The 20,741-nt window shown below is 42.7% G+C and overlaps 1 protein-coding gene across 18 annotated transcripts in view; it reads left to right on the forward strand.

Moving 5' to 3' along the window:
* The window catches only part of LOC148893936 (apoptosis-stimulating of p53 protein 1-like), a 130,191-nt gene that overhangs the window by 51,965 nt on the left and 57,485 nt on the right, over positions 1–20,741 (forward strand). For 6 of the 18 annotated variants that reach the window (XR_016116072.1, XR_016116071.1, XR_016116074.1 and 3 more), the window contains exon 5: positions 2,411–2,472. Coding sequence is in view for 1 of the 18 variants with exons in the window: in XM_089005106.1 (XP_088861232.1) it covers positions 2,411–2,472 (62 nt within the window). In the remaining 17 variants the exon portion in view is untranslated. The other 12 variants (XR_016116079.1, XR_016116080.1, XR_016116087.1 and 9 more) reach the window with 12 other exon arrangements.

Consider the following 20,741-nt stretch of genomic DNA (forward strand, 5'->3'; position numbering starts at 1 on the left):
CCAGCGGGACTTCTCCAGCCGCTACCGGTTCCCTCCCGACCTTGGTCCCACATCTCCCTGGACTTCGTCACTGGCCTTCCCCCTTCCCGTGGCAAGACGGTCGTCCTCACGGTTGTGGACCGCTTCTCCAAGTCGGCCCCCTTCATCCCGGTAACCAGGTTGCCATCCGCCATTGAGACGGTCCAGCTCCTGGTTAACCACGTCGTCCGTCTCCACGGGATTCCGGCGGACATCATGTCGGACCGGGGACCGGAGTCAGTGTCCAAAGTATGGAAACGTTTCTGTCGGTTCATAGGGGCGTCAGCGAGCTTGTCGTCTGGCTACCACCCTCAGTCCAATGGCCAGACGGAGCGCAAGAACCAGGATCTGGAAGCGGCTGTCCGGTGTGTGTGCCCCCACCGTCCTGCGTCGTGGGCTCTCTTGCTGTGGGTGGAGTAAGCACACAACACCCTGGTCTTCACAGCCACAGCTCGGTCTCCTTTCATGTCCGCATGTGGTTATAATCCGCTGCTGTTTCCCACCCAGGAGGGCCAGGTGGAGGTCCCGTCCATCGAACACCACCTAAGATGGTCCCATAGGGCTTGGAAGGAAACCAGAGCCGCCCTGTCACGCACGGCATCCCGGAACCAACTCACTGACGATCGTCGTCGCCGCCAGGCGCCAGTTTACCAGGTCGGGAAGGAGGTATGGCTGTCCACGAGGGACCTCCGGTTGGCCGGGACATCGGCCAAACTGGGTCCACGGTTCACTGGTCCCTTCCCCATCGAGGCCATCCTCAGCCCGGTCTCGGTGAGGCTCCGGCTGCCACCCACGATGAGGATCCACCCGATCATTTCCATATCTCCCTCCTCAAGCCTGTGGAGCCCAGCCCCCTAGCTCTAGCACCCCCCCCCCCCCCCCCCCCCCGATGGTGGACGGCGACCCTGTCTACACCGTGTGGAAGATATTGGTCTCTCGGCGCATGGGCAGGAGATTGCAGTACCTGGTCGATTGGGAGGGCTACGGGCCCGAAGAACGTCAGTGGGTTCCCCGTTCCTGGATCCTCGACCCATCTCTCACCAGGGCATTCCACTTGGCTCACCCCTCCAAACCGGGTGGGCCGCCAGGAGGCGTCCATTGAGGGGGGGGGGGGGGGGCACTGTCACATCCTCCTCAGCACCAGGAGCGCGCCCCTCCCTTCCTGTCACATCCTCCTCAGCGCCAGGAGCGTGCCCCTCACTTCCCTGCTCTCCGGACTCACTCACCTGTTTCTCATTCCCTTGATTGTGCCCGGTGGCTATAGAAGCCACCCATTCCCGCTCGGTCCGCGCCGGGGTATTCTCCGTAGTTTCCCTGTTTCCCAGCAGTACGCAGGTTTGTTCCGCTTGTCTACTCGGTTGCCTGATTTCCTGTTTGACCTGCGTGTCTCAGTAAAAACCTTTTGGGAACTTTCCGTCTCCTCCATTTCAGATCCAACCCCTTGCTACTTTCTTTCGTCCCTCGAGTACTGTCACCACTCCTCGAGGGGACGTGACACCAGTAGACAAATCAGCCCAGCACAAGCTCCATTGGAGCTTGTGCGCCATCTTGTGCATTTTCTGCGAAGCTACATTGGAGTCCAGAAGGCTCGAATTGACACCAAAGGACATCTTTAATCAATTGCAAACATTTATGCTTTCCTCTTTAGAACTATTTGAATCATATTAATAACTGGATGGATTGGATTGGATTGGATTGGATTTGCCTTTATTAGTCTCACAGTGGAGAAATTTACATTTCACAGCAGCAAAGTGATGAAAGGAACAGTATGAAAACAGGATGAAAGGATGAGTAACAAGAATGCATCTTCTCCGTATCTGAACTCTCTGAAGCCATTGTTTTGCCTCTGGAGCAAGGCATTTTGTCGAGCAGTATCCTGGCGTTACGTGACGAACAAGGGGGCGTGACATTCTGAATCTCGCCATTTCTCAGTGAATTTTGTGGGAGTTTTGGGATACTTTCAGTCATTTTTATTGGTGTTTTGCATTTGACTAAAAATATCAGCCTGCATGTTTTGGGTATTTCATATGCTATAAAACGTTTTTCTTATGTCAGTTCGGAAACAAAAAAATGGTGTTGGTTGTCCTTTAATAAAACCAAGTGTTGCTTGGAAAGCATGGAATCTGAAGAAATGAGGGAAAATTCAAAAAACATGCTGGGTCCGAGAGGACAGTAATTTCATCTGTGCTGTATGTCATGCATATTAGCATATTTGACAATGAAGCTGACTTTGGCTTTGACTTTGACTTTGCATCTCGCCCAAAATTGGCAGACAATCGCTCAAACTCACATGTGACTTTCATTCCGACAGGCATTCCAACAATATTTGGATGTTGGTTCACCAATTATCAACAAAGCTTACTAATTTTGATGTTTCTGCTACTTTATACAGGGAGTCAGGAGACTTATGAGACAACTTGTACCAAAGACGCAACAGACGGCATGGACCCCTGTGTAAGCATGTGCCACACAAACAAATACTTCTACTACAACAACAATTGTGTTCATGGATGAGTTGCTATACATTTACACTTATTTTAAGTGAAGCGGTTGTCCTTTTAGCAGCTATTCTTTTTTGAGACCCTGTGGTTCCTATAACCATCTCTGGTTTGGATCCCACTGACCGTGTGTGTGTATAACAGTGTGTTGGTTAGTTTGTCTGTGAGTCAACTAGAGATTGTTTGTGTGTGTGTGTGTGTGTGTGTGTGTGTGTGTGTGTGTGTGTGTGTGTGTGTGTGTGTGTGTGTGTGTGTGTGTGTGTGTGTGTGTGTGTGTGTGTGTGTGTGTGTGTGTGTTTATGTGTGTGTGTGCTTGTGTGTTGGCCAGGCACTGAGGATTAGCTTGGTTTCATGACATAACCAGACTAAGAGGATTGTTAGCCAGCCAAACAGCTCCTTCTCATCCTCCTCGTCCGCTCACCTTTCTCACTTATCCACTTCTTACGTTGCTTTCTCCATTTCCTACATTTTCTTCTTCAAATTTGAGGGGTGGCTGCAGTTTGGAAGGGTGGTAAGTTCAAAACTTCTGTTATGTGTTTTTTATTCTTTTTTTTGCCCATCATCAAAGTATTTTAGGACTGAATATATTTTAATGGTCAGCCAACAATGAAAGCAGCACGCGCACATGCACGCACGCACACACACATATGCTACAATAACATCAGAACACAAGTCATGATGCCTTAGAATTAGGAATTAATATCATGTACGTGTTTGGTATATATATATAAGAAAGAGAGATCATTGTCATTATGTGTCATTATTCAAACTGACACATTCATAAAAGAAATTCATTTAAATAATTGCAAATTGCAGTCATGTGATCACTGTAGCCTTTGATAGTGGGGGAGGATGCCAGTCTGACCTGGATGGTAAAAAACGTGTGAGTGTCTGGGAATGTTTGACACAGTCTTACATCAGAAAACATTTCAATTCCCATCTTAGCAGAACCTCTCATACATTTCGAGGAGGAAGGGAACATTAAGTCAGAGTCAACCATGTTCCGCACCTCCATTGTTGCGTCAGCCGCCTACAGCTGTGGCTGTAAGGTGGACGATGCCAGTTGTGGCAAATTCTTGGTGTAAACCAGCAGGGAATGATGCTGACAAGCTGAACAAAGAGTCCTGTGAGTGCATTTTGACCCTACAGCTCCTATCAAAAAGAGATTTCATATAGTAATGAAGAGAGTACGTCTGTGTAAGCTCTCAGTCGTACAGGAGTGGTCCATCGATGAAAAAGTTTCTTTAGCCATCATCTGTACTTCTTTGATCATCTGTAATTAAAGGCAAAAATTAGTGCATCCAAAAGATAGGCTACCAAATGAAAAACAAAGTAATGTAGTTTATTCAATACGTTGTAAGAATGAACATTGTAAAGAGCAGTACATTGGGGAGACTCAACAAATTCTCAAAAAAAGACTATCAACATCGCAGGGATAATACTAGTGGGTCTCAATCGGCAGTACATTTGCACCTAAAAGCTAGCAACCACTCATTTGACGACAATGAGGTTAAAATCTTAGCGAAAGTACATAGATGGTTTGAAAGGGGGGTAAAAGAAGCGATTCTCATAAAACAACTAAATCCTTCATTAAACCGGTCTGGTGGGGTGAGGTTCAATTTGGATCGTTCATACAATAGCCTGCTTAAGCAAAACAGGTTAGGCAACATTCGTAATGCTGATGAGGTCATACCGGGGGGAGTGGGGCAAATAGGCCAGTCGTTAGTCAGGAATGTAGGAACAATCAGTGGGGCCACAGGGAGTGGTCCTCTGCTCCCCCCAACCTGAGAGTAGGGACCTATCATAGCTGTGTCCGGCGCCGCCATGTCCGGACATTAGGGATATATAAATAGGGCCGATACGACCAGTCAGACTTTAGTTCGCTGACGAAGCCTCTTGGATAGGAGGTGAAACATCCGACACCTTCAAAAAGTACAGATGAAGAAACCTTCTCATCCTTACTTACAAACTTAATTGGTTCCCAGACAGAGTGTGTCAGGCGAAAAGTGTGTAACCCGAAAATTAATTGCCCATAGGAAACCATTACAACAGTGGTGTCAAAGTCATTTTTTGCCGAGGGCCACATTGTAGTTATGGTTTCCTCTCGAGGGCCGTTATGAATTTGGGGAAGCCATTAGAATGTTTAATCCCCTCCACATATTACATATAGAGTGCACAATAAATTAATGAATAACTAGTTTTCAAATGTAAAGTCAAGAATAATGACTGTTATTGTGGTTTACATCCAAAAATCAGAAAATTTGGTTAGGATTTCGCACACATCATGGAATTTCACAAGATTGATTTGCTTTCGCGGGCCGAATAAAATGATGTGGCGGGCCGGATTTCGCCCCGGGGCCTTGACTTTGACACCTGTGCATTAAAAGCAGTGTTTGCTTTAAGAATGCTGATACAGAAGTACAGAGAAGGTCAGAAGGAATTGCATTGTGTCTTTGTAGATCTGGGGAAAGCGTACAACAGGGTGCCCAGAGAAGAGCTGTGGTATTGCATGAGGAAGTCTGGAGTGACAGAAAAGTATGTCAGAGTGGTGCAAGACATGTATCATGACTGTAAGACAGTTGTGAGGTGTGCTGTCGGTGTGACTGAGGAATTCAATGTGGAGGTGGGACTCCACCAGGGGGCAGCTCTGAGCCCCTTCTTATTTGCTATGGTGATGGACAGGCTGACAGATGATGTTAGACAAGAATCTCCTTGGACCATGATGTTTGCGGATGACATTGTGATCTGTAGCGAGAACAGGGAAGATGTGGAGATATGCCCTGGAAAGGAGAGGAATGAAGATCAGTCGCAGCAAGACAGAATATATGTGTGAATGAGAGGGATCCAAGTGCAAGAGTGATGCTACAAGGAGAAAAGATAAAGAAGGTGGAGGATTTTAAGTACTTGGGGTCAACTGTCCAGAGTAATGCAGAGTGTGGAAAAGAGGTGAAGAAGCGTGTCCAGACAGTCTGGAGCGGCTGGAGAAAAATGAGTACAGTAGAGCAGCGTTTTTCAACCTTTTTAAAGCCAAGGCACATTTCCTCCATCGAAATTATATCGGGGCACACCCCCAGCTGAAAATGTGGGGGGAAAAGTATGAACTGTTAATGTATGCTTTTTTTCACATTTTTTATTATATGATTAATAATTAACAGTATACCAGCCACAGCATACACAAAACACATAATGTGCAACACAATATGACAGGTCATAGCATATTGTTAATAACAATTAAATAAAAAAAATGTATAACAATATGTTATACTGGTAATATAAGCTTTTTTTAAACATTGAAGAGTGATGTTATATTATAACATAGGATTTAACACAAAGAAAAAAAGTATTTTATAATCTTTCATATTTATATTTACTCAGTGTGAAACCTGGGCCTGTTTGGACGAACAGAGAGCTGATATCCTGGCCGGGATTGATGAAAGACACACACGAAGCTCTTCCTCCACAGCTCTCAGTCTTTCTCTGTCTTTTGTTTTTACTGCAGTCAGGCTTGAAAAGCTCACCTCACACAGATATGTTGTGGACATTTTTTTCGACCTTGCATTCGTGTGTTCAGTTCATTGAGATGATGAAAAATATCTGCCAGGTATGCCAGCCTTGCACACCACTCATCACTTGCAAGCAGATTTGCGTAATCGGACCCCTCATTCGTCAGAAACACTTTAAGTTCTTCTCGCAGCTCATACACACGGGCAAGCACCTTGCCTCGTGACAACCATCGGACCTCTGTATGGAAAAGCAAGGCTTTATGCTCCGCTCCCATTTCGTCACACAAAGCCGCAAATATGCGACTTTTTACAGGTCTTGACTTCACAAAGTTCACCATGCGCACAGCATCATCCAACACAGGAAGGAGGTCTGCTGGTACAGTCTTGGCTACGAGGGCTTCGCGGTGTAAAAAAACAGTGTGTAATGATCACGTCTGGGTTTATTTCCCTCACTCTGCTTACAAAGCCTTTGTGCGCCCGACCATGGCTGCAGCTCCATCAGTGCACACACTCACGCAGTCATCCCATTTTAGTCCCCCTTTTTCCAGATATTCTGATGTGACCAAAAAAAATTCCTCCCCTGTTGTTTTTTCTGGCAAAGCCTTGCAAAATAGAAAGTTTTCTCTGATTGCGTCTCCATCCACAAACACATTGGCCAAGAGTTGAGCATGTCCACTTATATCAGTAGACTCATCAAGTTGCAAGGCATATTTATTACTGATACAGACCTTTTCCAAAACCACACTTTCGATGTCTGCAGACACCTCATTAATACGTCTGGAGATTGTGTTATCTGAGAGAGGGACTTTGGTTATTTCTTTAGCTGCTTCAGGTCCGAGCATCTCATTTACAATGGCTTTGCAGGCCGGGAGTATCAATTGCTCTGCCACAGTGTGGGATTTTTTTGATTTAGCCACAAGTTCAGCGACGTGGTAGCTAAATTGTCCCGAGGTGTGAGTGTGAGAGTAACTGCTGTACGTCTTTGTGTGCCCTGCGATTGGCTGGCAACCAATTCAGGGTGTCCCCCGCCTCGTGCCCGAAGACAGCTGGGATTGGCTCCAGCACCCCCCGTGACCCTAATGAGGAATAAGCGGTACAGAAAATGGATGGATGGATGGTATCATACATACATACAGTGAGAGGGGGAAAATGCTTTTCAAGCGTAATTAAAGCAACACTTAGATAGGCTGCATCGCTTATGGTCCAACTTGCATCTCTTCAAAACAATTGTCTAGCTTTTAGGGCTCTCTCGTTTACTTTTGTGGTTTTTCTCATGAAAATTGCCTGTTTCCCCATTTGTTCACGCAGGCGAACAAAGTATTCCACATTTTTATTTTGGACTGAGGGGTGTTTCGTTTGGAGATGGCGTTTAAGCTTACTTGGACCATAGCGCTGTTGGAGAGCTTTTCACCACAGACCAGGCACAATGGAGTCGGTGCCGCTGCATCTCCGGTAAAAGTAAATCCAAATGAAACATAGCTTTCGTTGTATTGCCTCGCGCCAGAAACTTTGCTCGACGTCACTGTCTGTGCTTTTTTTGACCTCCATCCATACTAGGGCCTTCATTTGGGTCCGGGTTTTGTCCAGGGTCCACTTCTGAGTCAGCATTTTTCCTCTTCAAAAACCTCTCCATCACTTTCACCGTCGTCCCGCTAGCCACAATCTGCGCTTGCCGCGCTATCCATGCGTCACTAATTCACCTGTCTCAAATCGAATTAGTGATGCACAACTACCCGCTGTTGCCACCTGCTGGTATGGAACAGTACTACATGATTACTCTGCCAGGTGCTAGACTGCACAGGCACACAAATCGGATAATTTCCCGCGGCACAGTGGTGTGCCGCGGCACACTGGTTGAAAAACACTGCATTAGAGGGACAACTCATATTAGAGGCTTTGGAGAAAAAGTCAGAGAGGCCAGACTAAGAAGGTTTGGACATGTCCAGAGGAGAGAGAGTGACTGTTCGGTTTAAAATCTTGTTTCTTTCCTGGTTCGGTGTTCAAAGAAGTTCAGTGATAAAAATATCAGTAACGACGATAGATGGTGAACAAAAACTACTTTATTCTAGTGAGACAGAAAAAGCACTCTCTCTTCTAGGTAGGAGCGAAGACATGAGCACACGGACAAAGATAGGAACAAAGAGAGCGAGCTCCCGCTCTGACAAGTTTTTGAATGTCCACAGCAGCGATCTGTTGTCCAATCAGCTACGGACAACTCAGTGTTGGGAGGGTCTTAGATTGAAGTTGGAGCCGTTGCTTCTTTGCAACGACTATTGAACTAATAAGATTGATAATGCTATTAGACTGAAATTAAACGTGCAATAATCATAATGTGTACTAAGATAAACATGAAATAACCTAATATGTTTACTAATGTGCATAAAACACTCTATCATTCCCTCCTGTTGTACATTTAAACATCAGTTCATACATTTCCAAAAGTTTTCATGCATGCACATCATACTAACTGCACAGGGAACCATTCTTTATTCTTGCTTTCCTCATCTAATCTAATCTAATCTATCCTATCTAATATTATCTAACTAACACCATGGAGAAGGCGAAAAACCTCTATCACAACTTTGCTGCTGTGATATGTAACCTCTCCATTTTTTGAGGGTTTTTAAATTTTAATGAGGAAAACTCCTTCTCGGCTCTCCGTTTCTTTTTTTGCTTTTGTTTGTTGGAGGAACCACACTCGGCCATGGTGTACTATTCCTAGCTACAACACAGGGATGTATACATACGTACGTACATACCAGGTATGTACGTACAACAAGTGTCACCCACCATAGCACAGACACCCCCTTGTAGGGCCGTCAAAAGGTCCAAAACCATTCTATTTTGCAGCACCATTTGTCTAATTGCTGCAATTTCAGTGTTTAATTTCATCTACTTCCAAACTGGCATTTACAAACACTTGAAACCTGTAGTCAATTGTTTCAATTCGTAGCATGTTTTTAGCCACTCCAATTTGTGGAAAAAGAGCTAACATTACCTTACTTCCCGTGCTATGGTGTTTGAATTGTTCTGGAACATCAGTTCCCCAGATCGAATCATGGGGCTTAAACGACACTCTTCTTTTCACATGATGGTGCGCTGGACGACTGGTAACGATGAAGGTATTGTCAGTTACAGTAACAGGTGCGCACATACCGTAGGCTCTCGGAGGAATAAAAGAATATACTTTCCAACCACATAACCACCAAAGATGTGAAGATACGGGTAAGATGGTGACATTGGTGTTTAACGGTAGCACATATAAACAAGTTTTGACCTGTACCGTATATTGCAACGCATACTGGTAATCGCAATCCGCTCTCGGTCATAACCTGATTTTCAGTTTCCAAAATGGTATCTAAACTTGGAACAATCTCTCCTCTCGAATCATTGCGAAGAACTGGAAAATGTTGATCAGTTTTATGCGAAGATATTAACATATATGCAGCTCGAGCCATTTTATCTCCAAATACCTTTGAATGCATTCTGTTGCATCACCGAATGTGGCATTTTGGAACAAACGAAGCAATTACTTTTCCTATTTTGTTTAGCAATTAGTGTAGCATAACGATACCACGTGTTTGATAACAATGGATTCCAGTCATGTTTTTCTCCTGCAAACGGTTGATATAATGCGTCCATGACACTTGAATTTTGGGCTTTTTTTTTCAGGTGTTTCCATCCAGGCTGTCAGTTTGATGTGTGGTTTGCGCTGGAAAGGCGATGTTACGACTGGTGATGTCACAGATGACATCATGCATATAGTTACGGGAAAACCAATGTGATGTTCACGAAAATCAGGACAGAGTCTCAAGTCCATGCATCCTGCAACCTTGTGGGTTGCAATAACGAGTTGGATATCTATCATTGTGCCAATTCCAGTTCCTAACCAGTTCCCTCGAGTTATCTTTCTGACAATTCGTTTTGCTTCTTGGGCACAGCTATTTTGAACCCATTTTGTTTTGGGCTCAGAATGGACCACAACGGAGTCCCAACCAGTGGTCCAAGCCTTCCCTGACTTGATACGAGCGTACCAAGAACCATGAGGATAATCACTTCCATTTTGTCGTGCTTCGTTCATGAGGATGTTAAGGGGAAATGAGATGATTCCTGCATCTTGTAGTGGCAAGCAGGCTACAGGATGTGCCATGCTAGGGCACTTTTCTGAATTTGTTGGATGTATTAGTGGAATTTCGCAGACTGATGGAATGGGAGGTTCTACGTGTGTCATTTGGATTGTCTTCACGAATTCGTACAGCAAGATGATGTGGACCAAACCCATGGCTATTGAGTAGTTTGGCTCCGTCTCTCTTCGACCTGCTCCAGATCTGGTTGGTGAACGATCTTGCAGTGGCTTTGATGCACCTAGGCGGTACTTTCGGCGATCTTGATCAGCACGGTGAATGGCCCCTCCGACTTTGGTGCAGACCTTGATCAGCGCCTTGCCTCCGGGGCACAGCAGCCTCTGTTCCTGTGGAGGGAACACAGGACTGAGGCAGTACACGTGCTGTGGACCTCTTTTTTGTTGTAAAAAATTTACACGATTTTGCCAACAAAACGCTTGGATCTGATTCATTCTTTTGCCCAAAGTTCACTTTCCCATAATGGGAGGAAGAATGGTCTTCCATTGCAATATCTCAAAAGGCGTTAAGCCATTATTAGTGGGCATTATTTTCATTAATATATAATTTAATCAGAAATAGACGTTCAGGCCATAATTACAGCAGCGATCTGTTGTCCAATCAGCTACGGACAACTCAGTGTTGGGAGGGTCTTAGATTGAAGTTGGAGCCGTTGCTTCTTTGCAACGACTATTGAACTAATAAGATTTATAATGCTATTAGACTGAAATTAAACGTGCAATAATCATAATGTGTACTAAGCTAAACATGAAATAACCTAATATGTTTACTAATGTGCATAAAACACTCTATCAGTGACTGTATTGGGAGAAGGATGCTGAGCCTTGAACTGCCAGGCAGGAGACCTTGAGGAAGACCGAAGAGGAGGTTTATGGAGGACATGAAGGTAGGTGGTGTGAGAGAAGAGGATGCACAAAACCGGGATAGATGGAGGACATTGATTCGCTGTGGCGACCCCTGAAGGCAAAAGCTGAAAGGAAAAGAATAAGAACAAGTTTATTAAAATGAGAACAATCCGTTCCCTGGTCCCCATAAAACATAATTTTCTACTTTCTAATTTTATAAGCCTTAAAACTAAACAAAATATACCTTATATTATGTATAATAAATGTGCTATAGTATTATGATTAAAGAAATAAACTGTACTGTACAATAAAGTCATTTTATTTACCTTTGTGATGGTCGTTAATGGCTTGATGGAATGGAGTGTCCGGTTTCCTCAGCATTAAACACTTGATGAGGAACATAGTCTTCTTTCACCATCTTGAGGAATGATCCCTTGTATAGGTGCTTTCTCTGTGTTAATTGTATCTAGTTCTTCATCAATTGTGATCTGTTTAGCTGGGTTGATAGCTTTTTGTATCAAGTGTACAGATGACTTGAGCGGGTTGTTTGTGGAGCCTGATTGATGGGATATTTTAACTGTTTTCTATCCATTTTCTCACTATTCTCAGACTCTCACACTGTTGTTTTTTTTTTTGTTTCAAGCTCTGTCGTATCCCTTTCGTGTATGTGTTTTCTCACTCTCTCTCTGTCTGCCTGTCTCTTTAATGTTTAACCCCCTCCCCTCCACTGCTAGGTTCTTGACCAATCACGTGGCTTTAACCGAAGACGCCATTTTGTTTTTTGGAGAACGGCTTCACTCTCTCTCATGTCTGTAACCCCCTCCCCCACTGCTGCGTTCTTGACCAATCATGTGGCTTTAACTGACGACTGGGGGCGGGGAATAGAGGAGTAAAACAAGGCTGCCATTTTCTTGTTAGGAGAACAGGCTCGTTCACGAACAACACATCACTCATTGTGGCAGCTCCGTGTGTATCCCGAAAAATTGTTTTTATCCCAAGGTAAAATTTTCATCAATGCAACGTTCGTAAACCGAAAAGTTTGTAAGCCAAGGTGTTCGTGAACTGAGGTCTCACTGTAGCCAGCTAGAGATGTCTGCCTTTCCAGAAGCTCCTGCATTTTGTTTTTGTCACGTTCCGAACGAGGCAGAGAAAGTATCGCCGAGTTGGAACGAAATCATTTGCTGGATCCCCAAAGTAATCGACAGAGACAGGTAATAAGTACAAAAGTTTTAATGCGGAAGGCACGTAGAAGGCGCAAACCCGCCACCTGCTGCCGAATCCGAATATGACAGTTTTTCTACTTCTACTTTTCCTTTCCTCTTCCTTCCATTCCCTCAGATCCTCTTCCTCCCTCCGCCTCTGTGTGCCCCCTGTGCCCGTCTCAGCACGATGGTTGACTGAGCCTTCAGCTGCTCTGCCCTAAAACTTTATAACTCACTTCCTCCCAACATTCGTAACATCAATTCTCCTCCCACATTCAAGTTCTATCTCAAAACCCACCTATTTAAAATTGCATTTTCTTTATAGCTCTCTCTTGTTTCTATTTATAATTGTAATTTATTTATTGCATTGTATTTGTGAATATATTTTATTACAGTACCTATGGGCGGCTCGGTATTCGAGTGGTTAGCACACCGGCAGTGCAGAGGTCACCGGTTCGCGTCCCACCCCGGCCTCCCTGTGTGGAGTTTGCATGTTCTCCCCGGGCCCGTGTGGGTTTTCTCCGGGTCCTCCGGTTTCCTCCCACATCCCAAAAACATGCATGGCAGGCAGATTGAACACTCTAAATTGTCCCTAGGTGTGAGTGTGAGAGTAACTGTTGTACGTCTTTTTGTGCCCTGCGATTGGCTGGCAACCAATTCAGGGTGTCCCCCGCCTCGTGCCCGAAGACAGCTGGGATTGGCTCCAGCACCCCCCGTGACCTTAATTAGGAATAAGCGGTACAGAAAATGGATGGATGGATGGTATCATACATACATACAGTGAGAGGGGGAAAATGCTTTTCAATTAAAGCAACACTGAGATAGGCTGCACGCTTATGGTCCAAATTGCATCTCTTCAAAACAATTGTCTTCCTATTACAATGTCTAATATGAGAATGAGCATGCTGAAGTTAAAAATTTGCACCAGAGAGATCTTTTGAAATTGTTTATTTCAATGTTTCAACAGTTCTATGGCAATTCGCAAAAGTGTGTAGCAAATAAACTGCTATTTATATATGTATATATATGTATATGTATATGTATATGTATATGTATATGTATATGTATATGTATATGTATATGTATATGTATATGTATATGTATGAGAAGAGAAGGGGAACTTTCTAAGATGCCACTTACTGCGTTTACTTTGAGAGATACATCGTCGACACATCCGGATGTGGAGCTGGCTTTGTCTGACCTTGAGCGGAAACTGTGTTGGCACTTCCAAAGAATTGAAATACAAGGTAAACGAGGGCGAAAGGTTCCCATTCTCCTGACACCTGAAGTGCAGACATCCATGACGTTACTTGCCAATACTCGTCATGAATGTGGGATACTGGATGAAACACATTTTTTGCAAGACCACAAGCCCCCAGTCACTTCAGAGGATCTGATGTAATTCGTTCTGATAGCCCTAAACTGCAGGGCAAAAAAATCTGGAAGCATTGTCTTCCACAAAATTGAGAAAGCACATGGCCGCAATGTCCAAAGTTCTCAATTGAAAAGACAATGAAATGGCAGACTTCCTCGGCCATTATATCAGAGTGCACCGTCAATTTTATCAGCTTCCGGAGGGGACATTGCAGCTTGCAAAAATTAGCAAGATACTCATCGCTCTGGAAACATGAAGTTTGTCCCCGTTTAAGGGCAAGAATTTGGATAAAATCAACATTGATCCCCATGGTAAGAACAGGAAAATAATTGCACCCATTTTTTTCTCTGCCAGCTGAAGTTTTATCTGTGTTTCTTCTGTTCCTCCGAAAAACTATGTGTTGACACTGATATGTCAGGCACTGATGATGAGGACGATAAAGATATGACAAAATGTCCTCCTACATCAGGGGTCGGGAACCTTTTTGACTAAGAGAGCCATAAAAGTAAAATATTTAGAAATGTTTTTCAGTGAGAGCCACACGCACACGCGCGCATACAAACGCTCGCGTGCGCGCACACACACACACACACACGCACGCGCGGCCACTTTTCAACAAAATATCAGAATGTATTATTTAAAATAACTTTGTGATAGTACTCACCGTTAACATGAAGGGGTTTCCGTTCCCCGTGATTGGTAAAAATCCAGGCAAACGATCGGAATGAAATTCTATTTGCCCGTCCAGACGCGAAGTTACTGCGAGCTAGCCTGCACACGGCTCATAAGCTTCCACACTTTCTATCTGCAATATACTTCTCGCAGAAGTATGTTGACGCTAACGTTAACAAGGGGCTTGTTAAAATGTCACTGACATTCGACTGTTTCATCGATTGTATTGTTTCATTGCTAATTAGAATCAGAACATTTTCTCTCTTCTAAACTCCGGTGAATTCACGCTGAAGTGCACTAGTTGGGCTCATTTAAAGGGGTGTTTACCTTCAACATGACGGCCACTATCATCCAATCAAAATGGCGCTTTCGGCCATTCTAGGTCAGTGTCATCCAATCAAAATTGCGCTTTCCGCCAACTGCAGCCCCAACGGGAAATGAACGGCGGAAAAAACGACAATATGTATTTAGTTTTATCGGCGAGCCATTTGCAATCATCAAAAGAGCCATATATGGCTCGCGAGCCATAGGTTCCCGACCCCTGTCCTACATCAACATCATCGCCACAATCATCTGGTATGTTTATGACTTTAATTTTTTTAGGTCAATATATGTTTTGTTCAATGCCTTTCCGAAAATGTAGACCATTGGTGTCATACATGTCAGTATGTATTAATATTGACAGGAAGAAAATAATTGTAAATTCAGAATACCTGTGAATTTCTCCACTGTGAGTCGAATAAAGGGTAATGTAATGTAATGTAATGTGATCTAATCTAATCTTGCACAAGGAGAGTAGGAGGAGTTACAAGCAGTCACTGATGCTGAGACAGCAACGTACCCACCCGAAATCCAGTTGTGTTTGCTGTCGGCTATATTACAGACGGTACACATATGTTGTGTTTTATTTGTATTTACAATAATAATAATAATAATAATAATAATAATAATAATGATAATGATAATAATACATTACACTTTAAGCGCCTTTCAAAGCTCTCAAGGACACTTTACAGTCACAGACAAGCATAGGTACTATAATAAATAAAATACAATCACAAATAGAATGCAATAAATAAAATACAATTATAAATAGAAACAAGAGACCTGCTTTTTGTGCAGGTAGGTCAGACGGGATGATGCTGCTCGTCAAGAAGGTGCCTGTTCCACCACAGCAAACAAAAGGTAAACTGTTATCTCTTGGTTCGTGACTGAGTCATCAACTGACAAGCAACAGTGGGTCTATATGTATGGGTAGGGGAAATATGATACATTATTTTTGTTTTTGATTACCATAATGTATTGTTATCCTACAAAAATGCTCTATATCTCTTCCTCCTCATAACATTCTATGGCATATTTAGTATTGTACAACTTCAAGTTCATGTCGAGGGTGTATAGAAATCGAATGGAATTTTTTGGAATTTCATGTTTTCTCAGTAATAAATAGATAAACATTTCTTCATGTAATGTAAACCCTTGCAAAATAAATTGATCCCACCCCAAAAAATCTGAATTGCATTCAGACCTGCACCGTGAACGTAGCACTGAAGTACATATTCCTGATTTTGTTGAACTCAATATATTTATTCTGTGTTTACTACTACAGTGAGACCTCAACTTACGAACTTAATTGGTTCCCAGACAGAGTGTGTAAGTTGAAAAGTGTGTATCTCAAAAAAAAAAAAATCCCATAGGAAACCATTAAAATGGGAATAATCCGTTCCCGGATTTCCATAAAATATACTTTTCCCTAAATAAGCCTTACAACTACACACAACATACCTTATTCTATGTATAATAAATGTGCTATTGTATTGTAATGAAAGAAATACACTGCATTGTATCATGAAGTCACTTTATTTACATTTGTGATGGGCATTGATGGCTTGATGGAATGGTGTTGGAGGTCGAAGGTCAAACAGAATTGCTGTTTGGAAGGAGAGGCACATTACATGAGGACTGTAATTAAAGAAATAAACTGTGCTGTAAAATAAAGTTTTATTTACCTTTTTGATGTTCGTTGATGGCTTATGGAAGGACAGTCACCTTCCATAAGGACTGTTGGTAACTTAACCTCTGGTGCTGTTCGGTCGTGTGCTTCCGCCGAAGATCACTCCGCCAGCCGTGGTGGGTGTGTATTATGAAAATAGTGCTTATTATAAGGTTTAATTTTCAGAAATTTGAAGTGTGTAAGACGAAAAGTTTGTAAGATAAGGTGTTTGTAAGTTGAGGTCTCATTGTATTAGGTAAATTGAATGGTAGGGCGGAGTTGATGAAGATCTCTGAAGGTAAACTGTTATCTAGTGGCTCGTGAATGTGTTATCATTTGATGTATAAAAACAACAAAACTGTTACAAAACAGACCAATGATGACTTTAGACAGCAATGGCCTGTGTCTTGACTTTTGGAGGAATATTAATTTACTGTCCCATTTTATATAGGGAAGGAAGAAGTAAAAATGAAGGTAAAAAAGTGGACAGAAGAAGAAATCCACGCTGTGGTGAAAACCTTGATGGACTCCATCAGGTCTCTCAAGGTTCCAGGCAAAGACGAATGCATGAACTGCATTAAGGCTTCACCAGAAGAATTGAAAGGGAGAACTTGGTAGGGAGTTAGATATTTCATGAAAAAAAAACGCATTGATAAATTAATGAGAATGTCCGCAAAACGCAGTTAAGGTTAGGTTCGAAACGAAGGAAAGGTTAAGTTTGGCAGCTGGAACAATGCATTGTTTTTATGTATGTTATGTGTCATGTGCACTTGTTTCTGGCACATTTCAATACAACACAGAGACAATAGCTTTTATTTCAACATATTGAGTGTTTTTTTTTTCTTGAATATTTGTCCACTAAACTTCTGGACACACCAATTTTGTCCAACACTTTTATTTCAATCTTGAACGTTTTACACGCAGTTGTTAATATGAAAGCAATTTGTATTTATTTTCTTACCACAATGTCTTGAATGTTTGAAATTTCTGGTTGATGTATTTCAATTATTAAAAAGATCGGAGGCTGCCATTGAAATTGGTACATGAGCAGTGTGAATTTATTTGATTATGTCACGGTTTGCGAGGTGGTGATGGCGGGTGCGGATCCCAAAAAGCAGGCAGGACGGAGCAGGAAGTTGTGTTTGACAAATTGTATTAAAATAAAGTAAGCAGGAACAAAATCGAAAACATCAAAATCATCTGAATGGAATAAAATACAAAGTATCAAAAGAAAACCAAGAATAAAAGTCCGCCAAGGTTAAACAAACAAACACATGCACAGCATACAATGCATGCAATTGCAGACAAAGCATGCAACAAACAATGAACCGACACCGGATGGTCGTGCCGTGAGTCCTTTTAAGTGTCACTGATTAAAACGACCAGCCCCCGCGAGGCTGCAGGCAGGGCTGACGTCACTACCCGTTGGTCGCCAATCCGAACGTGGCAGTCCACCACTGATCGGGATGACCAGCACCTGTGCAGGTGCGGGCGGGGCCGACAGCGCCACCCGTTGGTCGCCAACCAGATCATGACAGATTAGATCTTCAATGTATTTTATAATTGTTATTGTTAATTTATATTTTTTTGTTCTTTTGACTTCAAGACGGCGCCGCGAGAGTGGCTGCCTTTCCAGCAGCTTCTGTATTTTGCTCTCTACTTTCATAACCTTGCTGCTGTGAAATGTGAATGTCTCCACTGCGAAACTAATAAAGTCAAATCCAATCCAATAAATATGCAAGAAAAAGTATGTTTGTTCTCGCAACTTAGATTGAATTGAGAAAATTATAACATTGTCATTTATGTCCGATCTGCACAGGTTGTTAGTCAATATGTAATTAAAAGACAAGAGATATTTTCCTTAGATTAAACATACAAATCTAAAAACTACACAAAGAGCACACCAAGTGTTGGAACTCAGCACGTTTATGAAACAAAAATTTACTGGCAGCACCAATGGGATGTAATTCACAGATAAATAATAAAGAATAGCACATTGAAAAGTCCAATACTGGATGCAGTCAAACTTTTGGTTGTGACAGAACCTGGCAGACCTACATCTGGTGCTTGATTATTCTGTCGGATATCATGTCAGAAAATGGGAGGGGGCTTGGACCCAGTTGTGCATGTGAACAAAATACTTCACAATTATTGTGTTCAAAATTTAGAATTGTCAAAAAATATACGATGATGGCTCCTTCAAAACACAATTGATGACCTTACAGGCTCTAAATATTGTCTCTTGACAAAAATAAGCGCCACCTGCTGGTAGTTTTGGTTTGACATGATTCGTTAAGTCTCCACAGAGTTGTGAAAAACCTGGAAAAATTAAATCAAGAATTATGTCATTTTAAAGTGATTTCTGAGTGACCACAGGCAAAAAAATGGGTCCTAAAATCAATTTTTTTATGAGGTTCATAAATATGTTTTTTTCATGTTTTAAATTGGGTTCCCACAGGTCATAACTTTTGCAGACCATGTCCCCACCATGTAGCAAAACGTGTATGTGTGTGTTTGCGCATGATGTTTGTGTGACTAGTCTTGAGAGGACATTTTATACCATACGTAGTGAGGACATTTTTTACAGTGAGGACCTTTTGGCCGGTCTTCACAAGTTTTTCATTCTAAAGGCTTCTAGATCATCTATATATGCATCTGTTAAAGTTTCAGAAAGGTCCTCACAAATTCACCCCAAATTATTTTTTGGTGTATATTATCATTTCACTTGGATACCCAAACTTTTTACTCACTGTGTGTGTTTATGTGTGTGTGTGTGTGGTTAATGAGAGGAAAAAGTTCATACCACAAAAAGTCAAACGATATTTTAACCTAATTCACCACAGGGGGGAGGACTTCGAATGTACCCATTCAGAAACCTCACTCCTGCTGTTATTTCAGAATTTGAATTTATTTTGAATTTTGAATTTATAGAATTCCCACGACCCTAATGAGGAATAAGCGGTACGGAAAATGAGATGAGATGAGAGATTTATAGAATTTGAAGTGGGAAATCATCCTCCTCATCATCATCCTCTTCTGATCTCTGGCGTCTTGTTCGATCGTTACCTAGTGGACTTTTTCTTTGACTGGGGCTGTAGTGAAGTCTAATGGCAAGTGATCACATGGCAGCAAGAGATTGCGGTGGAATATCCTAGATCTGCCCTTCCCCCTCAGGTTTCAGCTCTGGAATGTCTTTTCTGACTATACGAACCACTGTCTGAACAACATCCTCCAAAGGTTTCTCAGTTTGCCTGGACCTCCGCGTGGGGTTAAGTTGCGAACTAGAACATGATCACCGCGTAACAGGGTGGAATACTTTAGTTTACTGTCATATAGTCTCTTACTCCTGGCAGCAGCTTTGTTGTTATTTTCTTGCGCAACACCTCAGCACACGTAGCTGAGATTCCCATAGACCAAGCTGCACTAGACTCGTTCTGTTGGTCAACTGCTTCCCCATCCCTTTTCAAAGTGCTGCTGTGGACTGCAAATTTCCCAATTGTGGGACGAATAAAGGTTTTCTGCTTCTGATTATGATTCAGTGTTCATAGTGTTAAAATGTAACACTAGTTCTTCTCTAAACTTATCAGCAACGGTGGTCCTCATTCCTTATCTGAAGTTATCCGGACCTCACAATACCAGTGAAACAGGAATTTGTGTGTGTGTGTGTGTGTGTGTGTGTGTGTGTGTGTGTGTGTGTGTGTGTGTGTGTGTGTGTGTGTGTGTGTGTGTGTGTGTGTGTGTGTGTGTGTGTGTGTGCGTGCGTGCGTGCGTGCATGCGTGTGTGTGTGTGTGTGTGTGTGTGTGTGTGTGTGTGAGAGAGAGAGAGAGAGAGAGAGAGAGAGAGAGAGAGAGAGAGAGAGAGAGAGAGAGAGAGAGAGAGAGAGAGAGAGAGAGAGAGAGAGAGAGAGAGTCTCCATGTTCAGATCGTTTGTTTGTGACTTAACATAAACAATAGCAGGATGTGGCTGGGTTGGTCCTTCCTTCCTAGGTATGTTATACTCAAATCCGTAGGCGTATTTGCCGTGATCTTCACATCTTTACAAGGAAGGGGTCTAACCTTTTATTCAACACACTCTCCGGTTTATTTGTGCTGCATGCCACACACTGTGATCAGCCAAAAGCAGCCATGCAAGAAGAGTGTCACATCCAAACTAAGCAAAGAGAATTCTCGCTTTGTTTGGAGCGATGTAACAAACTGAATCCCAAAAATACCAAACGGAGACAGGCATACCGTACAAATGGTTTCATCTCGTAACATAAATACATGCTGACAAAAATCTAACTCAAAACGCTGGTCAAATAAGGACCAGGAAATACAAACTATGTAAAGGCAAACAGCACGTACAGAAAGGCAAGGAGAAAAAAAACAAACAAACAAGGGACTAAACACGAAATTAGAAGTACCCAATTTGCGAATAACCAGAATCGGCATTATCAACAACATCGGAGAGAGAGTTACAAGAACAATTACGACAAAAGCAAGATTGCGATAT

The sequence above is a fragment of the Hippocampus bargibanti genome, linkage group LG09, assembly GCF_051943395.1.
Source record: "Hippocampus bargibanti isolate YZ-2025 linkage group LG09, ASM5194339v1, whole genome shotgun sequence".
Lineage (NCBI taxonomy): Eukaryota > Metazoa > Chordata > Actinopteri > Syngnathiformes > Syngnathidae > Hippocampus > Hippocampus bargibanti.